This window comes from Acinonyx jubatus, chromosome C2 (assembly GCF_027475565.1).
Source record: "Acinonyx jubatus isolate Ajub_Pintada_27869175 chromosome C2, VMU_Ajub_asm_v1.0, whole genome shotgun sequence".
Taxonomy (NCBI): Eukaryota; Metazoa; Chordata; class Mammalia; order Carnivora; family Felidae; genus Acinonyx; species Acinonyx jubatus.
In genome coordinates this window covers 148,483,367-148,503,255 of record NC_069384.1, presented here as the reverse complement: position 1 = coordinate 148,503,255, position 19,889 = coordinate 148,483,367, and the positions used below count along the sequence as shown (strand labels likewise).

Sequence of the window (19,889 nt, the reverse complement as noted above, 5' to 3'; positions counted from 1 at the left end):
CGTTCCCTGAGTTGAAGAGAAACGTACATGCGGAACAGGAACAAACCCTCACTCCTCCACGACCCACACAGAACACTTCTGGGGCCAGATGTGTGGGGTTCTTCCATTATCCACCAACTCACTGACCACAGCCGGGTACCCTGCAATTCCATGCTGACCCTGTCTCCCTGGAGTGAGCCCCAGATCCCGCAGCCAAGGGCTCAGGACTGTGTGACTTCAGATACCAATCGCAAGTCCCAAGTTGTCACTTGCATTTTGACCAGCCAGCTATACTCAGGGTTCCCACGACCTCCTCCCGAGGTGCCGTAGTTTGCTGGAATGGCTCAGCTCACAGAACTCGGGGAAGTACTTTTGTCCGTAATAAAGGACACAGATGAACAAGCAGATGAAGACGTACGTAGGGTGAGGCCCTGGAGGGTCCTGAGCACCGAGGAGCTGGGGTGTGCCACTGTCTAGGCACACGGACGTGCCGACCAGCAAGCTCTCAGAACCCCCTGCTTCGGGGACTTTTATGGAGGCCTCATTCTGCAGGCACAATCAATTATCAACTCATTTTCCAACCCTTCTTCCTTCCCTGGAGTGTGTGTGTGTGTGTGCGTGCCTATATCTTCTTTCACACATGCCATCTCACAGGGCTGTGATCAGTGGGATCTGTCCAAGTGCCAAGGGCAGGCAGGGTGTGTTAACCTGGAGGGAGGCCAGGGAGGGTGATGGGGTCCTCTCCCATCCAACCAGGGGAAACCATGCCCCAAGGGCAAAAGGCCAGACCCGCGGTTGCCAACAGTAGCTATCCCTTCACCTCTTCTGTGCCCAGCCAGCCTAGGGGAGGAGGGGGGCCATTCTGAGGAGGCCGAGGTGACCAACTACCCAGCTATATGTGCAATAGAAGCCTGATCTCTGAGTTTCTCCCCATCTGTGGAGCACTGGGGCCTCGAGGGACTTCCTGGGGACCTTCAGCTCTGCTAAAGAGGCGTGGCCTCGTGGACTTCCTAGGGTCCGCCGATCCAAGGACCCCCACAAGCCGGTCGTGGGGAAGAGACAGACAGCAGCCTCACCTTGCTGTCAGGTGATAACAGCCCTCTCTGGTTTCTCTCCTCCCACCCGCAGACCTGGCCGCGGTTTTGCAGAGCCCCGACGGGAACTGGGTGGCCCTGAAAGATGGCGCTCTGCCGCCCACCCGCCTGCTGGCCAAGCCCAAGAGTGGCACGTTCCAGTCCCTGGAGGCAGCCTCCCGCGTGACATCTGCCTACGAGGAGATGGGCTCCGAAAGTGAGGAGGACTTTGACTGGAGTGAGGCCTTGAGCACGCTGTGCCCGCGGCCCCCAGGCCTGCCCAGGAGCCCCCAGCCTCAGCCCACACAGGCCCAGGGTTCGGACCAAGGCCCCTCGGCCACCTCCGCCTCCTCTGGGCTCTCTCCCAACCCCGAGGCCATGTGCTCCGACTCAGAGACGTCCTCTGCGGGCTCCTCCCGGGAAGCTGGGCGCCGGGCCAGACTGTCCTGGTTGCAGAGGAAGGCCCCCAGAGACCCCGCCGCGGAGAAGATACGCCTGCAGGGAGAGCTGGACGTGAACTTCAACCCCCAGGCAGCCAGCAGGGAGACCTCAGACAGCAGCGAGCCCGAGGAGATGCCCCAGGCTGCGGACCGGAAGGCCAAGAGGTGGAGAAGGGCCCGTGTGGGCTCAGAGGAGCCGAGCGAGGAGTTGTCTTCTCCCAACGCCCATTGCCAGGGGCTGGATGCACATCAGGTAATAAAACCGGGTGCATGCAGGTGCATGTACACGCTTCTCAGCAAGAGGTGCCCTTCTGCCAGCATGACTGGTGCCGAAAGGGCTGGGTTTAGAATTCACAGACCCAGATTCTCACCTTGGTTTGCTGGGAGGTATCTGAGTGGCCCAGACAGCTCGCGTCACCTCTCTGGGGTTCCATGACCTCCTCTCTGGAGACGAGCGCCGACAGGTCAAAGTGGGTTTGCAGTGTTGCCCCCAGACCATCAGCGTCAGCGCCACCTGGGAACAAGTTAGAAATGCAAATTCTCAGGCCCCGCCCCACCCAAAAACCCTGGGGACGTGGTGCGGCATCTGCTGGAACCAGCTCTCCTGGTGAGTCTGCTGGACCGAAGAGTGAGGGCCGCTGGCTTAGGGTTAAAGGTATGGGGTCTAGAGTCAGGCTGCCTGGCTTCAAATCCGGCTGTGTGGCCTTGGGCGAGGGCTCAGTTCCTTCCTCTGTAAGTGTAGATGGTTTTACCAGCCATTTCAAAGAACGGTTCTGATGCACGAAAAAGGTGAGGCTTATAAGGAACCGAGCTCTGTCCTGGACAGAGTACAGGGCTCAGTAAATATTATTCCAGTATGATAGCTCAGGCCACAGTTTACTCACATTCTGTGATTCTTTCGTCCACCTCACACCCCCTCTGCGTGTCTTCAGTGGCCTTGCCAACATGAATTAGTTCATGAGCCTCCTTTGAGACTCTGTGATGAAAGTTACGGACTCTCTACCTGGAAAAATGCACCCGTACACACACACACTCACGCACCTGACACACACACAAATATACACACACAGACACATACTCCCACACAGGCGTGCACTCGAATGTCATTTTACGTACAATGTCAGGTAGTTCGTGCACCCCCAACCAGATTAATTCTGTATTCTCCAAAGACACCCTGCTCGCTCGCAACTCTGTGCTGGGATCACGCTGTGCCCTTGCCCCTCCCTTGCCTCTTCCCGGCGAAGCGCGACGCGGCCAACTGAATGTGGAACTTTGTGGAGCCCGCTCTCATCTCAGTATTTTCTAAACTGAAAAGCGACACAGGTGGCCCGGAGAATTGCAATGACTTCATGAAAACAATGGGTTGCATTTGAAACTGAGAGTCTAATGGAAGAATCTTGTTAGGTTGCCCCTGCCTTCTGTAGGCTCACATTACTGTCGGGTTGACCTTTTACACTCCTAGAGAAAGCACACCCACTTCCGGAACCTCACTGCTTTGCCAGTAGCCCTTAGCCACCGTGCTCTGCATTCCTAGTTTGCGTCTAACCAAAAGCAGGCGCTGAGTCAAGGATTTGGATGCAGGTTTAGGTGGGAGGAGATCCCAGGAACCCCAAGGGTGAGCCAGGGTGGCGAGAAAGGCCTATTAACGCTGACTACTGAGGCTGTGCTCTCCAGCAGGGACCCACTGAGAAGCCACATGGGACATGCCTCCCCCCTGAGGACAGGAGCATTAGTCACAGTCTCCCGTCTCCCATTGGTAGAGAGTGGCCCCTCCCAGGAGAGAATTAACTGGAGACACAAGCAGTTTCTGGAGAAATCCTGCAGGCAGAGACACCCAGGTCTGAGGTGGGAAACTATCAGTAGCCAGAAACTATCCCTCAGGACTTCAGGCAACTCAGGCACCTCCAGCGGATACAGGCTGGGACGTCACCAGTGGCTCCGACAGTGCCCTCTTGGGAATGCATCAGCCAGATCCCTGCTCTTGAGAGACCCCGTGGTGAAGATCATTGGGGACTCAGAGGCCCTCGGGTCACAGAATCTGGCAGCGGTCCTGCCTGAGCTGCTAATGTATCCCCTAGAAAACATCCTTTCTTTGCTCCAAGGTCTCATTTGCTCCTCCGTAACACCAGACCATTATTATCTAGCTCAAGCGGAGACTGTCCTACAGAGACTTTGGGTGACTTACCTGAAGGGATGTTCTTGAGGGCAGTCGGCCTGACTCACAGGCAGGCATCAAATGCCGCGTATCCACAACAGCTGGCTGCATGAAGCTTCCTATTTATTCTGAAGTGGCTTGAAAGTTGTCTTCCGGTGGCAATATTTGCAAGGCATTGATAGAAGGCAGGACCAGCAGAAAAGCGCTTGGGACCAGCGTCGCTTCTGCCTCCCTGCAGTGTCCTCTCCTCCCCAGTAGGTGGCAGTGGTGTTGCACCAACAGAGACTTCAAAACTGGCCCTCCTAGCTCTCCCTCTTAGTTTACTAGGGCAAGTCTCTTTTCTGTCTTCTCAAAAACAAAACTAAATAAAAATAAAAATAAAAATACACACACACACATCTCCATACTGAGGGATGCATGATTTTTTGAGAAAAGTATGAAATCCTTTGTATATATGTGTGAACACATATATACATGTATATATATATATATGTATTTTTAACTCTTTGCATGATTTTTATGCAAATTTATATTTAATATAAATAAATATATATTTTATACGGTTAGATATATTTCATAAGGCTAGATCTTATATGTGTGTGTACATATATATATACATGTATATATATATATGTGTAGTATTTTAACTGCATGCTTTTTAACTATGCAAATTTATATTTAATATAAATAAATGAATGTAGTGTAAAAAAGTTGTGAACGTACAAATACAGTCCCCCTTGACCACAATCTAAATCCCTGCCACGTCCCCCAGAATAACTGCAGTTGTGTTTGTGCATTCGTACACATAGAATACGTTTAGAAATACAGTTCTGGGGGCACCTGGGTGGCTCAGTCAGTTGAGCGTCCGACTTTGGCTCGGGTCATGATCTCGCAGTTTGTGAGTTCGAGCCCCGCGTCAGGCTCTGTGCTGTCAGCACAGAGCCTGGAACCTGCTTCACATTCTGTCTCCCTGTCTCTCTCGGTCCCTCCCCTGCTCATGCTGTCTCTCTCTGTCTCTCAATAAATAAACATTAAAAAAAAATTTTTTTTAAGAAATACAGTTCTGGGAAGCGATCGGTATCTTAGCAAAACGGGCCTTTACTCTGCATATTCTCCCACCACCTGCTATTCACAGTGATAGAAATGTCAGCGCACATCTCCGCGCAGTGCCTGCAGAAGATTGCCTCCAGGTGGTCCCTGGAGGGGGGGGGGTGGAGCATGGGAGAGGGAACAGTGTGTTCAGGGTGCAAGCAGGAAGGGTGCACTTCCGGTAGAGAATTTTAAAACAATAATAAGTTCAACAAAAGTCAGCCTTTTTGTTGTCACCTTGCACCATGCTGGGACAATTCTGAGTAGCGTAACTTACGGTTAGGCCTTCAGTGGCTCTGCTCTTTGCTTTTCCGGATGATATGTGGTAAGATCTGACCTTGTTTTTCTTCAAATGAAGCATTTGTCACCAAATCATTATTAAATAATTCATCCTTTATCTGCTGGCCTCAGGTGTCCCCTTTAATATATATTAACCTTCTTCTATTTCCATGGGCCTGGTTTCCTTATGCTCTATTTTCTTCACTGACACAGAAGTCCATTCATGTACAGATACAACTTTATTTTCACTGTACTGACATCATAACGTACTTTGATATCCGGTAGATGATCGTCCCTTCGTGGTGGTTTTTGCCGAGGATCTTTTATAAAGTGTCTCAACTTGTCTCAGGCCTTTACTCACATAAATGATTTTTCACAATCTTCTCTTCCAGTTGAAGAAAATTTTAAGTTTTGATTGGATTGCTCCAAATGCATTTATCTATTTGGAAAAAATGTATGTCTGCATAATACTGAGGCTCCCCATCCAACGGTGTCCTCCTTGTCTCTATTCATTTACTTTCTGTCAAGTTTTAGAGATTTTTTTCAAAGCTCTCCTCTTTTTGTGAAGAAGTTTTTAATTATGTACATTTTATTGACATTGTGGTTGAGACCTCTTTTTAAATTTTTTTTTAATGTTTATTTATTTTTGAGAGAGAGACAGAGTGTGAGCGGGGAAGGGACAGAGAGAGAGGGAGACACAGAATCCGAAGCAGGCTCCAGGCTCCAAGCTGTCAGCACAGAGCCCGACGCGGGGTTCGAACTCACAGACCGTGAGATCATGACCTGAGCCGAAGTCGGACGCTCAACCGACCGAGCCACTCAGGTGCCCCTAAAATCTCTTTTATCCATTCCCTGTTCTGAGTTCTGACGGTGTATAGAACACTATTGACTTTATGTTTCTAATTTTATAACTTAGCCCTAATAGATTCTTAGTCCTAATAGTCTTTCCCATGGTTCTTTCAGCGACTCTTGGTAGATGATCATCTTGTCCACAAGGAAGGACATTTTTATGGTTTTTTCCATGATTTACACTTATTTGTCTTGCTCGTATTATGGCCCGGCGACAATCGTGTGCTATACTATGAAGGACTAGTGACACCCAGCGTTTGGTGTCTATCTTGCTGCGGTCCTTAGCCATCTGCTTCCAGTGGCGACTCCTCTATGTTTAGCAGATACGGTTAAGTAAGTTACCTCCTGTACCTTTAGTAGATATTCCAAGACGAAGAAGCATCTGTCTGTCCCTGGCTCCCTCAATGATTTAAATCAGGAATGTGAGTTTCATCAACTGCTTTCTGCCATCCCTTGAAATGATCCTATAGTTTTTCTCCTGTTGATGTTTGTAAGTCGCATTAATAGAGTGCTTAATTCTGAAACATCTTTTCATTTGCTGCGTAAATCTTACTGGCTCCTGGTTCCTTTGTACAAAAACTGGTCTCTAGTCGCAGGTTTCCATTTTCGTGCCTCCTTGTTGAGCTTTGCTATCAAGTTGTACTAATGACTTGACAAAGACTCTCTGTTGTTTACTACTTTCTAGAACGCTTTATATGACTTGATAATTTTCTGAAAGTTTGGAAGAATTCACCTATAAAGCTATCCAGGTCTGCCCACAGCTTTAAAAGTGAATTTTATATGTGAAATATTTTATGTATTAGAATCTGTAGAAAATATATATTAGAAATATATCAGAAAACAAAGTTAAATGAAAATATTAATTAATATGAAAGCAAAACAAAAAAACCTTGAGATCAATTAATAAAATGATAATCTGGCTCATATATATATATTCATTATATATAATGTAATATATAGTGTGTGTATATATATATATGTGTATATATAATGAATTTCCCTCAAGTGCAGCTTTGTTAGCATCCCGTAGGCAATGTAGTGTACCCATCGTCAAACTTTTGCAAGTAAATTATCATTCCCAATGTGATTCTCTTTTCAATCAAAATGAAGAGGTAATCAGAAGATTTAATCAGAAGAAGAGGTTATCAGTAGATAACTTTCTCGTTTGTTTCACTTTGTTTTTTTAGTCTTTGTTTGTTTTAGTCTTACAGCATTGTGAACAATAAATATGGCTTATGTGATTTTGCTGTTGGCATTTCCTTTGTGGCCCAGTCCATGGCCAGTTTTCATGACTGTTTCATTTGTGTGTTTGAAAAGAACACATATTATCTGTCTGTTGAGGAGAAACACCATGTACACAGGCACAATGTTGTGTACGTCAGCAAGGTAGACAAGGCAGTGCCTCAGAAGCTCATGTTCCTTTGCCTTCACGTCCGTCAGGCTTCATTCCCCTAACTCCCCACTCTTTTCTACTGTCGTCTTCGTGCTTCTGTGGTTTTCTTACTTTCCGTCTCTTCGGACTCTGGCGACTCCCTGGAAGACACACAGCGGGTACTGGAGGCTCCACCCCCTGCTGGACCCCTGCCTTCGCCAGCCCTGATCAGCAGGTAGAGCCATTGAGGGCAGAAGTCCCGTCCCACATTCTCTAACTGCACCCCCAGCCTCCAGTCTCACCTCACACATAACTTAGCACATGGAGTCGCTCTGTCATCTGTTACCATAGACTGCTGAGCACATTCTCTGACCTCTGGAACCCCAACCCCTGATGTCCGCCGATGGGATGAAATCCATGCAGCTGGATCACTTTCCCTCCAAAGCCCTGCAACAGGTATTTCACCATCTCTAGCCTTGGAGTGAATAGACGCCTGAAGACATCCTAATTTTTCCTTTATGTGTAACGATTTTCTCTTCTCTTAGACATTTGTTTGGTTTGCCGTTATCTTTAAAGAGCAAACAGTTTGCCAGAACGGTAGTGTCTACTCATTTCATGCTGTTGCACATAATACAAAGACCTTTTTTCCTACACACTTAAGTATTGTTCCAACTCTAGTGTTTTCTTCTGCCATTTTGATTCTTACTTCTTCCAGCTCACCTGTAGTTCTTATGCTGAATCTTGATTCTCTATCTTCCATGTCTACAGCCCTGTCTTATTGTTTTCCCCTTCTTTTATTGATCTTTTTCTCAGCCTCTAGAATACCTTCCCAAGTTTGTCCTCCCCATCACTCATTTGTGTTCCCAGGGTTAATTCAGCTATTACCATTGTCAGATATGAGTTCTAATCCTGCTCCCATGCCTGCAGTCTTCCTGGATTCTTTTGTATCAGCAGTCTCCCCATTTTATCTCATGCTACTGCCTTGCCTTTCAGTCTGGGTGCTTAGCCCTCATAACTTTCTATACCTCTTCATTGAGACTCTGTATTATTATGCCCTAATGAAAATGCAAAACCACCATCAGACATTGTGCCCTACTTGTTAGTGAAATTTACGTGATGCCTCTGAGCTAGCTTTTGTTTCCTTTGCTCTGCAGCATTTTTCCATAAGTTCCATGTTAACGTGTTTCTGTTAGTCATCGCTAAATGAGAATAATGCTGTCTCCACCGCATTGTTTACCAGTATCTAACATGCTCAAACCACTTCCCCTCTGCTAGCTTAAGATACAAGCTTTCTCCTACTCGCATTGTCTTGCTTTATGTTTCTTTGGACAAATGGCTAAGAACCTACAATATGTATATGTATGTTGAACGAATGAACGAGTGAATGAATGGAAAAGAACAAAAATCATTCTATGTTTCTACATGGTTTTATAGTCTCTGCCCCTGGCGCTTTGTATTTCATGACCATACCTCCTAGGAGGCAACATGGTACCATGGTGAGCTCTTTCCTCCGCCCACTTGAATGTTTGAAGAAGATACTTCCTAAGTAGCTGTAAAACAAGGAGGAAGAAAAAGGGCTAGGAGTAGGGCTTATCTCTGGATGTTTCAAATGGCCAATACCACAACAGCTTGGATAATGTGCTTTTGTTTGTCTGGTGTTTTGTTTTGCTTTGTTTTGTTTTGTTTTGTTTTGTTTTATTGTGAGCATTTATCTTATACTCTGAACCAGGAGGAGGTACTGTTTGGTAGGAGGGCAACCAATTATCCTGACCACTTAGGAGAGGGAGAGAGTGGACAGGCCTCCACAAACATTTTTTTTTTCTCTCCAGTTCATTTCCCTGGGCTTTGTACTTAGTGAAAATTGTTCCCATCCATTTACCAGTAATGAGCCGACTTCCTTTCCTTTTCTGTTACGTAAGTTTTCACCTTTATCTGCATCTTCCCACACAGTTCTGGTGGAAAATTTGGAGAAGCTGTAGAATGATGTTTGCCAGATGCCATTTTAAAATGGAAACCTGCTAGTTAATTTTTCATTGATTGAGACGTCAGGATTGCAGGGGCTGCTGTTTTCAGTTTCCTCTGAGGTTTCACGTTTTGTTGTACTCATTAGTGAAACTTGTTTCCTTGGGAGAAATTTGCCCCCTTGTCTAGCGTGCTAGGTCCCAGTTATTCTCAAAAGACATTTTAAGAATCTCGCCACATTGAGAAGCTAGTAATCCTTTATAACTAAGAATCTGTAAATGTTCCTTTATTTTTGCGTGTTTATGCCTTGCTACGGAGAGAATTTAAAGTGGTTTCTATAAATGTAAACAGAAGAGAATAAAATGAAAATATAAGAAAAGTAGGACAAAGGGGAAATCAGGATAGGAAAAATAAATGAAGCTAGGACTCATGTTAGTTCCCAATACGGATGCAGTGAGGTTCCTAATCACAGGCTAACAGTACCAAAAATTTGGCTCTGAGCTTTCCAGAAGACAATAGGAAGAGAATGATGCGAGCAGCTTGCTGAGTCAGGGAAACCATATTAGAACAGTAAATCCATTCCTTAAAGCGGGCTGCTCCTGGAGCTGAGATCCATGAGAAATTTATCCCATGGGTCCTCATGGAGTGAAGGCAGGATGTATCGCCCTTTGCTATAAATGGCTCCAAACAAGCACACACATTGGAGGCTGCTCCTCGCAGTGTCACTCAGCTTGAACCAGTATATCACCGCGGGCACAGTTCCATCAAGTCAGTCTATCAGGGGCCAAATACACCAACCTCTGCTGGTCCAGGTTGTTCGGGATTCAGTTCAGGATATGTGGAGGAGTGGATGGCTGCCCCCACCCCAAGCCCTGGTTCATGAGCGTTGTTAAGTTCCGCATTCAAGGGGGTGCTCTCTGACAAGTGCTAGCAAGACCCACGGGTATTGGGGGTAGTGTGACGCCCCCCGCATCCCGAGAACACTGAGGCACCCAACAGGTGCACCTCCCTCTGAGGTGTGCCAAGAGAATATCCCCCAAGCAGGCCCTTCAGTCTACTCCAGTTGAATTTGAATTGCCTCCAGTACACAGACCAAAGGGTGGTAATCCCCACACCCTGCCCCCAATTCTTCACCTCCAATTGTCTTTTTTTTAAATATTTTATTTATTTTTTTAAAGTAGACTCCACACCCGATGTGGGGCTCAAACTCAACCCCACGATCAAGAGTCGCACGCTCTACCCAACCGAGCCAGCCAGGCGCCCCTTCGCCATTGATTTTCAGACCTTTTTAGGCATGGAACTTTGCCTGAAATGCAAACTTAAGGAGAAGACAATATATAATATAACTGAAAGCAGAACAGCTCTGAGACAGGGCTGGTCTCTGCCCTTGTCCCTTACTCCCACCTACACAACAGCCTAAGCAAAAACAAATAATAACCTGGAAACAGTTCCGAATGGGGGTGACCAATACCCCCCTCAACAGGAGCAAAATCTTAAGTATCTGGCAAATGATTCCCCTTGAACATGAGGACTGCTGGGTGTGCCCTCCAAGGTAACCTCCCTGCAGAGAACAGGTCTAGAAAACAAGGAGAGACACTTGCTGAATAATGGTGATTCTTAAATATGTTTGTGTCATAGGCCCTATTGAGAACCTGATGAACACAGACTCCTCTCCCCAGTGTGTGTTACATGGGGGCAGCGGAGGGTTAAAGGGGGTAGGGGGCGGTGGAGCATAAACACAGTCGCTCAAAGGTTTACATCCAATGTCAAGGAGTTTGGGGAGCAGGAGCTTCCCTGAGGCTCCACAGACTCTGGGTTAGAAGTCCTGCTGTGGAGGATTTTTAATCAGGAGTCATTAGACGTTAAGAATCATCCACCAAAAATGATGACATTAGGTTTGCAATAAGTTCAAATGTAGTCTTTATTTGGGGCAGATATTAAATACCAGGGCTAATTATCAGTTAAGACCTTTACTTCTTTGTGGCAATCCAACCATGCTGACTCCGCAAGGAAAATGTTGGCCTCTCTATTCCAAATGGCTCGGACCTGAACCTAGCTCACTCAACATCATTAGCAAGTCTTAGAAACCAGTGAAAAGAAGGGGATCTGGAACATACCTCAGTCCCCGTACCCCAATCCCTGCCCTGAATGTCCTCACTTTTAGGAGACTCTTCCTCACCATTCTGACTCTCGTGCTGGCATTAAGGTCCTAGTCTAAATGGCCATCAGAATCCAAAGGTCACAGAACTTAGAGACTCCCCTCAATTGCAATGGAGAGTCGGAGAAAAAAAAAAACGAAATCCACTGTTAATGATGCTTTATTCCTAACAGATTTCTCTACCAAGCAATAGACCAATTGTGGTCAGTATGAAAAAATACACAAATGATTGTGTCTCAAATGCCCGTCCCTCGAGTAAATACTGACCCGAGAAGCCCAGGCAAGTGATTTTCTAGCTGTTTTATATGGAACTGCCATCATTCTGGCCCTTTCAAGAAACAGCATGGTCTAATTACGTCAGAGAGGAGATTATAAAGAGAGGCAACACAGACGAGTGGCAGAGCCCATCCGTCAGGGAATGATTTTCTGTTCTGGGAGAGGGAGATGTGCCCCAGATTAGATTGAGGTTTTGTTCATTTGGTTTTTTGTTTTTGTTTTTTAATTTTTTTAATGTTTATTTTTAAGAGAGAGACAGAGAGTGCGAGGGCGGAAGGGCAGAGAGAGAGAGGGAGACAGAGAATCTGAAGCAGGCTCCAGGCTCCGAGCTGTCAGCACAGAGCCCGACGCGGGGCTCGAACCCACCAACCCACCATCAGGAGATCATGACCTGAGCCAAAGTCAGACGCTTAACCGACTGAGCCACCCAGGCGCCCCTTGTTCGTTCGTTTTTAAATCAATTTTATAATATGAAAGACTCAGAAAACAGCCTGGGATCCATACAGGACAACGGACCTGTAATTGTAAAAGCTAAAATTAAGCCTTTCGGATCAGCACGTAGGTGCTAAGTTTTCACAACCTCCTTCACCAAATGCATCCGCAGCAGCTGGGGCCGGCATCTGCCTTCCATACAGTTCGACCGGCCAAACCCAGGTCCTTCCATGTGAGGGGCTTCGCACAGAGGCAGGAAGAAATAGATGATCGTATTCAATTTGATAAGATTCCAGGTGATGCGTTCCCATTTTAACCGTGATAGTTGGCCAGGGATTTGGTGTGTGGCTGTGTGTCTGTTCTTATCACAGCAGTTACAAGAAAAATAAATGCCTTGATCACCAGGGCACAGCCTGTGAGCCAAACTGGTTTTAGGTTAGTGGCAGTACGTCGAGAGAGGACAGACCTCTGCCTTAAGGCGCCAGAGACGGAAATCGTCCGAGTCCTCAGAAGAAACAGGCCGACGGTAGAGCCAGCCAGCGCTGAGGCTCCTTCTCTCTTCTCCGGCTTCTGGACAACTCTGCCAGGGCATCTGCAAGGAAAACTATGTGCATATTCGCCACGCATGGTAGTCCCAGGGCGGGTGCACCTGGAAGCCAGGCCCCTTCTCTGAAGTTTACTGGAATACCTAAAAGCAAGCCGCACAACTGCTTTTTTAGGTCAGGTTCAGTATTTTTCATCAGCAGGAACAGAGAGAACCACGAGAACCCGGGATATAATCAACGAAGGCTGATACCTAACATGTGAAAGTAATCCTTTAGCCGGGTTTTTTTCAAAGGTGGAGAAAATGCTAAGCCTCCCACCTCTCCCTCAAATGACCCGGCAGATGAAAGACGGGCTTTGTGAAAAAGCGTTCCTGGGACCGGGGTTGCTCAGTCTAGAAGACGTTGACATTGCTTCCCTTCAAACATGTGGAGAATTTTGATAAGGACGATGGAGAGGCGTAATAGGAGAAAATCTGCTTTAAATTAAAGCAGGCAGGATTTCAGGGTGCATAAAGACAGATCACAAGGGTGAGTGGAGGTAAGAACACTTTATCCTCTAAGGAAATCTGAAGGTAGCCATCTCCAGAAAGCTTCCAGAAAAAGTATCTTCTCCCCCATTTACACTTGCGATTCATGAAAGAAGAGATTAAATCCTTTGCCTGTCGGGTTCTGTCCCTATTCTGTGGTTCTGCTGTCTTTCTCTAATGAGCATGGCTTCATCCGGAGCATCTGGCCTCGTCTTGGAAAAATGGCAAGAGTGTGGCCTTCAGGGTCAGGCTGTCTGGTCACATGACCTCCGACAGCCTGCTCAACCTCAGGGCCCTCGTGGATGCGCAGGGAATCGTCAGGACACGCGAGTGACACCCCGCGTGTCCTGTGCCCAGCTCCTTGCTCACCCACGCTAACATGCACAGCCACAGCTGTCCAGTTCCGGCCCCCCACTCTCACACCCCCATCACTTTCTTACTTAGCCGGGGTCTCCAGGTTCCACGCGCTAAATTGAAGTGTGCAAGGAAAAGGTGACCTTGTGTCCTTCTGTAACTGCCTCAGCCTTCCTTCTCTGCCTCCCCACGCTGCGTAGCCAGCGATGTAAACGAGCCAATCCAAGAACACATTGCCTCTTTGATTGCTCTCTTTAAAACTGTCTTTCCTGGGGCACCTGGGTGGCTCAGTTGGTCAAGCGTCCAACTCTTGATTTCAACTCAGGTCATGATCTCACAGTTCATGAGATCAAGCCCCTTATCAGGCTCTGCACTGAGCATGGAGCCTACTTGGGATACTCTCTCTCTCTCTCTCTCCCTCTCTCTCTCTCTCTCTGCCCCTCCTCCACTCTCTAAAAAAATAAATAAATACATACATACATAAATAAATAAAATGGTCTTTCCTCTTCTAGGTAGATAATCAGTCATCCAACCCCTCCACTCTCTCCACTTTTGCCATCTTGGGGCACCTGTCGGGGAGCTTCTGTGTCCTTGTGGCTGTATGGCCATCTTAGAGTTCAGCAGGGTCCTCTGGGTCCTTGCAGGTCTCTTCAGTGATGGGGTCCCTGTTCATGAAGTCATTCCCACCCCGCTGGAGTCCTAAGGCTTGAGAACCGGTGGTCTGTTCCCTGTGTGCCTGGTCAGAACCCAGTATCTCTCCCTCGGGCCGCCCCCCCTCCCCCGTGGCCGTCACTGTCATCACCCTTGGGACCCGGCTGTCCAGCCCCAAGTCAGCCGCTTCCTTCCCACCTGAGGAAACGCTACTAAGCTCACCTTCCGGCACCACCAATGATCTTCTGCGAGCCGGCTCCTGGATGCTCTCTGCACCACACAGGAACCCCGGGGAGACCAGGAGCCCCTTCAGGTCCCTCTGAGGCCCTTCCTCTGGGTCTGATTCAACCCTGGCACAGCAGCCCCAAATTAATACAGTCCAAAGGGTGAGAGGCCACAGGCAGCCCGTGAGGCTCCTTCTCCCTGGCCCCCAACTGAGGAGCAAGCAAAATCCAGCATTTGAACTTTAGGGAACTTGAGTCTCTAGAAGCCTCTTCTCTCTTTCCATAAAATCTGGCTTTCTACATTATCCCCATGTTAAAGAGGTGGTGGAGTGAGCTGATCCATGATCCTTCCATTCTGGGTCTACGCTCTTCTCCCCTGGGTAAAATGCTTAGGCTTGGCTAAGAAAAAGGAGGTGCGAAGGAGTATTGTTTTAATGGCAACTGAAAAACATTAGTTTCTTATTTTCAAAGTAATGTCATCCCATTATACATACCAATGCCGATCTATAAAGTGGAGTGGGCGGGATTGAGAAAAAGCACCAGTGGAAGGCAATTATGATTCTTAACTGATTATATAAAATGTCTTATGCCCAGATACACATATTGCTATGTTATCCAGCTTGCCCGTCAGGAATTCCATTCTATGATTATTTTATTTTTCGAGTCGCCAAAGTTTCTTAGAATTCTCCACTGTCTTCATAATGCTCCTGGTAATCTGTTTGAGTCACCGTCCAACATTTTGATTTTCAAGGTCCCTTTGAGGTACAAGAATATAGTCTTCGGGCTGGACATTCTGCAGCCCTTCTCATCTTCTCTAAACCTTCTGTCCAGGTTCCCAACAGACTCTGGAAACCAACTACACTCCTCCCCCTTCCTTTGATTTCAACTGGAAGTTTGCTATTCCGTATTCGAGTAACGTGTATCTGTCTACTGTTGTCTTATCAGGAAGTAGGATTATTTATTCTTTTCCTTGTTTCTTAGTCTTTTGGGGCCATGGATGCCAGTGAAAATCTGATGAAGGCCAGTAACCCTCTCCCTAGAAAATTGTGCATGGAAACTGAAGTGTGAAAACAGTATCAGGGATCCCCAGAGGCCAACCACAGACCCGTGTTAGCTGAGACCCCAACTTAACATCTACTGTTCCAGCTCTCATGGAGACTGACATTAAAATCAATACATGGGGGAAACCTGTAAGTTTATAACAGAGCAGGCATGATTCGATCCTTTGTAGACTGGAAACACAGACCCATTTTTCTTTAGAGATGTAACTATTTGTTGACGTACTTAATATTACGTAAATATTACAGGGCCAAATATTACTTAAGTTAGTTTTGAAGCTCTCGTGGCTTTTGATAATGATGCTTTCATCTACGTTCATGGTACTACATCTCCTGATGTCAGATCCCTGTGCGTACGACTACAGTGTTTATTGAACTCTGGGGCCATCATGTATCATTAATACAATTCTCAACACTCAAATAACACTGGACGTATATCCCGATAATCTCTAGGACTTTATCCTTTAAGATTCTACTCAGCTATCACCGATTCCTCTTTCTTTCCTGACAACATCCATCCGACGAACTAGGCGAGGGCTCCCCCTGAGTCTCATCAAATGCTCACGTGTGTGTGTGGTACCCCATGTGTCAAGATGACGTCCCTCCACCACCAGAGAATTTCACCAGAGCGGCATGGTTTTCACTCCCACCTGTGGGCTCCAGTGGCCAGCACGGGCCCAGCACATAGTAGGCATTCGGAATGTGTCTGCTGAATGTAGACTGAATCACCATTGACCAAGTCTTCAAAGGTTCCGGTGAGGTAAAGACGTAAGCCAAAGCTAAAGAAAAGCAAACTGAAGTTAAGATGAATTGCTATTTCAGTGTGTTAAATCTGTTGAGTGAGCTGAAAAGAGGTTGCTGGATGTGGATTTGTGGCCAGTTGCTGACTTCCAGGCTAGTGTGGTGCACACCACAAGGCAGCAGCAAAACTGGTAGACAAGCTCAGCTCCTTGGGCTCATCCTTTGCCCTCTGCAGTCTGACCCAGGCCCATTTTCTCCTCCCTCCCAACCCCCCCCCCCCCACTCTCCCATTTCTGAGCCTTATTCCTCCAGCTACACTAAGCAATCTCATGCTCCCTGGGTCTTACTGGCCCTGCTGCTTCCTCATCAAGAATGTCTGACCTGACATCTGCATATTAAAATGTTCCTCATCTTTCAAGAACCTACTCAGAGGCCATTCTCCCCATTGAGCTTCCCTGTATCCCCAGGCAAAAGAATTCCTCCTTCTCAAGCTCGCTGGGAGTACTGGTCACCTCCCATGAGGCCAGTTCATCACAGATTCTTGCTCAGGACCAGAAAAACAATCATTTCCAGTGGACTTTTTTTCTTTTATCAATCCAGTCAGGGGCTCTTTATTTTCATTTCTATGTCATCTGTTTGCTCCTACTCCCCTTTATATAGACTGCTGCCTTTAGCATTGTCCAGTTACAACTGTGTCAAGTAAATTTGATGTGCAAATGTCACAAAGAATGAAAGAATCTGTCACACATTTTTTAGCAGAATAGGACTGTCCCAATTCTTGCTATAATATGGTATATGATGAAGCCCTTCCTGTTGAATGGCCAACTGAATGAAAATACCATATTTCCTTGTGTCCTTATAAATGCATTATTTACTGATCAGATTCTTTAGTGTGAGGAAATTCACCTTGAGACACTATCATCTGAAGACTCTTGGGCTGAGCTTTTACTCATACAGGCAACTTACCATCACTGTTAGCTCTGAAGAGCCGCTCTCCTTCTCTTTGAATTCATCCTCTGAGTCATCTCATCGTCATGAAATGTTCTCTGTCACTTTCCTTCTCTTTGCAGTTATGAAAAATTTTGAATTCTCAACTGTATGCAGTGAGCTAAAAGCAGAGTCAAAACGGCGATGATTTATTTCGTTACTGAATCATCCTTCCAGGCAATTCCATTCTTCTGTTGTATTATTTTGGTGTCTGTTAGCATAATTGGGCATAATTGATGAGTAATGATGGAAGATAATTCCCAGGACGATGAAAGAGCAAAATATTTCGAAAGATAGGAAAAAGAAGATCACAAAGATCCCGTCATGTACCATAGATTGATGAAAGGGTCCAACGAACCCACGTAGTAATTACAAAATAGAATGAGTCTTATTTTATTTTTTAAAAAATCAGTAAATTTTCTCTTTGTTCTTAAGAAAGCCTTCAAGAAAGAATAAAAACAATAAAGCGTCAAGCCTTATAAATAGATAGAGCAACTAAGGGGAATTAAAGAACTGAAGTCTGGTCTAATGGACCCCAATGGTTTGCTGAGGGTTATCTGGTTAAAATTCCATGCACATCTGTCCACCTTAAGGCCAAGGCCAGAGCGAGAGTCACAGTCTCCATGTCTTCAGGGATCTACTCCCAGAAGCAGCTTAGGAGATACCCACCAAGTGGACAGTAGGAGCCAAAGGTATCATTATTAAGCTGGGACTGTAATTATCAAAGGAAGGTCACACAGTATTGCTTACCTACCTACAAGGACCTCACACCATCTCAAAATCTTTGCCCTTTGCCCAGAGTGCTGTCCTTCCCTGCTGCACTTTGTATGGCCATTTCCATGAGAAAGCTTCTTCCATCTTCCGGCCCTCAAGTGCCCCTTAGGGGGGCCTTCAGAGCATCCTTCCCCACCCCCTTCTCTGTACTTACCACCAGGACAGTTAGCACCTGAGGTTTTAGTGTGTCCCTTCCACAAGGGGGTCGCCAACCAGGTGTCTCAGCCTCCTACTACCCACACAGGGCTGCCTCGGTGGGCGCCGCGTAAGCATCTTGTGAGCGAAAAACGCTGAATTTGAACACGTTTCTGAGCACAGGCGCTCACCTGCATGGTCGCTTTAACGAAGCATTAAGGTGCATGTATTTGAGTAAGTAAAAGTGGAAAGTAAAAGGCCATCTGTAGAGCAAGCAGGTCAGGTAAGAGAGCTTGATTTTCCTGGACAGTCCCTTCCCCGGGGGGTGATGGGGAACGAGCACCAGGACTCTGGCAGAGGAGTCCTCAGCTGCTGATTCTGACTTGCATTTAGGCATCCGGTGATTTGTCGGAGACCGACACCAGCAACGACGCCAGGCACCCTCGGAGCCGGGCGGCCGCCACGGAAGAGAAACTGAGAAACAGGCTGTACGAGTTAGCAATGAAAGTGAGCGAGAAGGAGACCTCTTCGGGGGACGATCAGGAGTCGGAGCCCAAGACGGAGTCTCAGAACCCCCAGGAGAGTCTGTCCTCTGAAGACAACAGCCAGGGCGTCCAGGAAGAGCTCAAGAAGGTAAGCACCGTGAAGCCACCAGTGGACAGCTTGTTTTGTGTGGCCGGGGTGCGGGGAAAGTTCTATATTTGTGCCGAAGTGTCCTGTGCCCCCAAAGAGCTGTCTTTCAAATGCCTATCCTGTGCACACAGGAGACCCCAGAAACCCCAGTTGTTTAGCACTGAGTAGTTCAAGCAGGAAAAGGGCCCCGTGTGGCCCGGGCCCCCTGAGCCCTGTTTCCTCCTCCTGCTGTCCTTCACCAGACAGCCCTTTACTTTCGAGACTATAATTTATTTTTTTTTAATTTTTTTAACATTTTTTTTTGAGAGACAGTGAGAGACAGAGTGTGAGCAGGGGAGGGACAGAGAGAGAGGGCGACACAGAATCCGAAGCAGGCTCCAGGTTCTGAGTTGTCAGCACAGACAACCCCACCCCAACCCCACCCCACCCCACCTCGAGCACCTACGGACATTGCTTGAAAACCACAGCAGGAAGGACCCCTGGCAGAAAGGGGGTCCCAGACCCCCTGCCCCCCAGTCGGTGCTCCACCCCCTGTGCTTCCCTCTACAGCTCCTCAAAGCACATCCGTGCTAGACTTGGCCACATTAGAGTCAGGATAAGGCTGCTTCCAATGGAAGAGGAAGAAGCTAACATTTGCTGAGGGTCTCCTATGTGCCTGGTGCTTTGCTTATGTTAGTTCGTTCATTTCATAAAAACCCTCTGAAGACGTACAGGAGGAAACAGGCTTGTTCTGAAGGTACTTACCTGAGGCCCACAGCTAGTAAGTTTCAGAGCTGGGTCCGCTTCACAAACCTGCTTGGCCTTAAATCACAGGCTCCTTCTACAGCAAGCTGCTTCTTCTGTAACTCAGATAAGATCTTGCCTAGAAACACTTAGATTTCTTTGCGCTTGTGGTCAGGTTTTTCCCCCTATTCTGAGAATACATTACATAGGCTGACAAGTTACCGGTAGCCCATGTGAATGGGGGAAGAAGCCCTCTTCATCTGCTCTGTAGCCAGGCTATTGGAGCCAAGCTCCGTAGTACAGTTGGGTGCCATGGGGGAGCCAGGCCAAGCCAGGAATGACCGCAGATGGTCAAGAGCAGGCCCAGAGGGGTGTGGGGACCATCTCCCATCGCTGAGCCCCCGAACCCTCCAATGTCTCAGACTCTGCCTTTCACTCATTCCCAGCCCACCCTCCATAACCTTTGAGTCCTT

The 19,889-nt window shown here is 47.2% G+C and overlaps 1 protein-coding gene across 8 annotated transcripts in view; it reads left to right on the top strand.

Annotated features, from left to right (window-relative positions):
- MYRIP (myosin VIIA and Rab interacting protein) overlaps window positions 1-19,889 on the top strand; it is a 366,936-nt gene that overhangs the window by 298,168 nt on the left and 48,879 nt on the right. For all 8 annotated transcript variants that reach the window (XM_053221635.1, XM_053221639.1, XM_027040749.2 and 5 more), the window contains 2 exons: window positions 1,108-1,745; window positions 18,454-18,693. In XM_053221635.1, coding sequence (XP_053077610.1) covers window positions 1,108-1,745; window positions 18,454-18,693 — 878 coding nt within the window. The remainder of the gene's footprint in view (window positions 1-1,107; window positions 1,746-18,453; window positions 18,694-19,889) is intronic.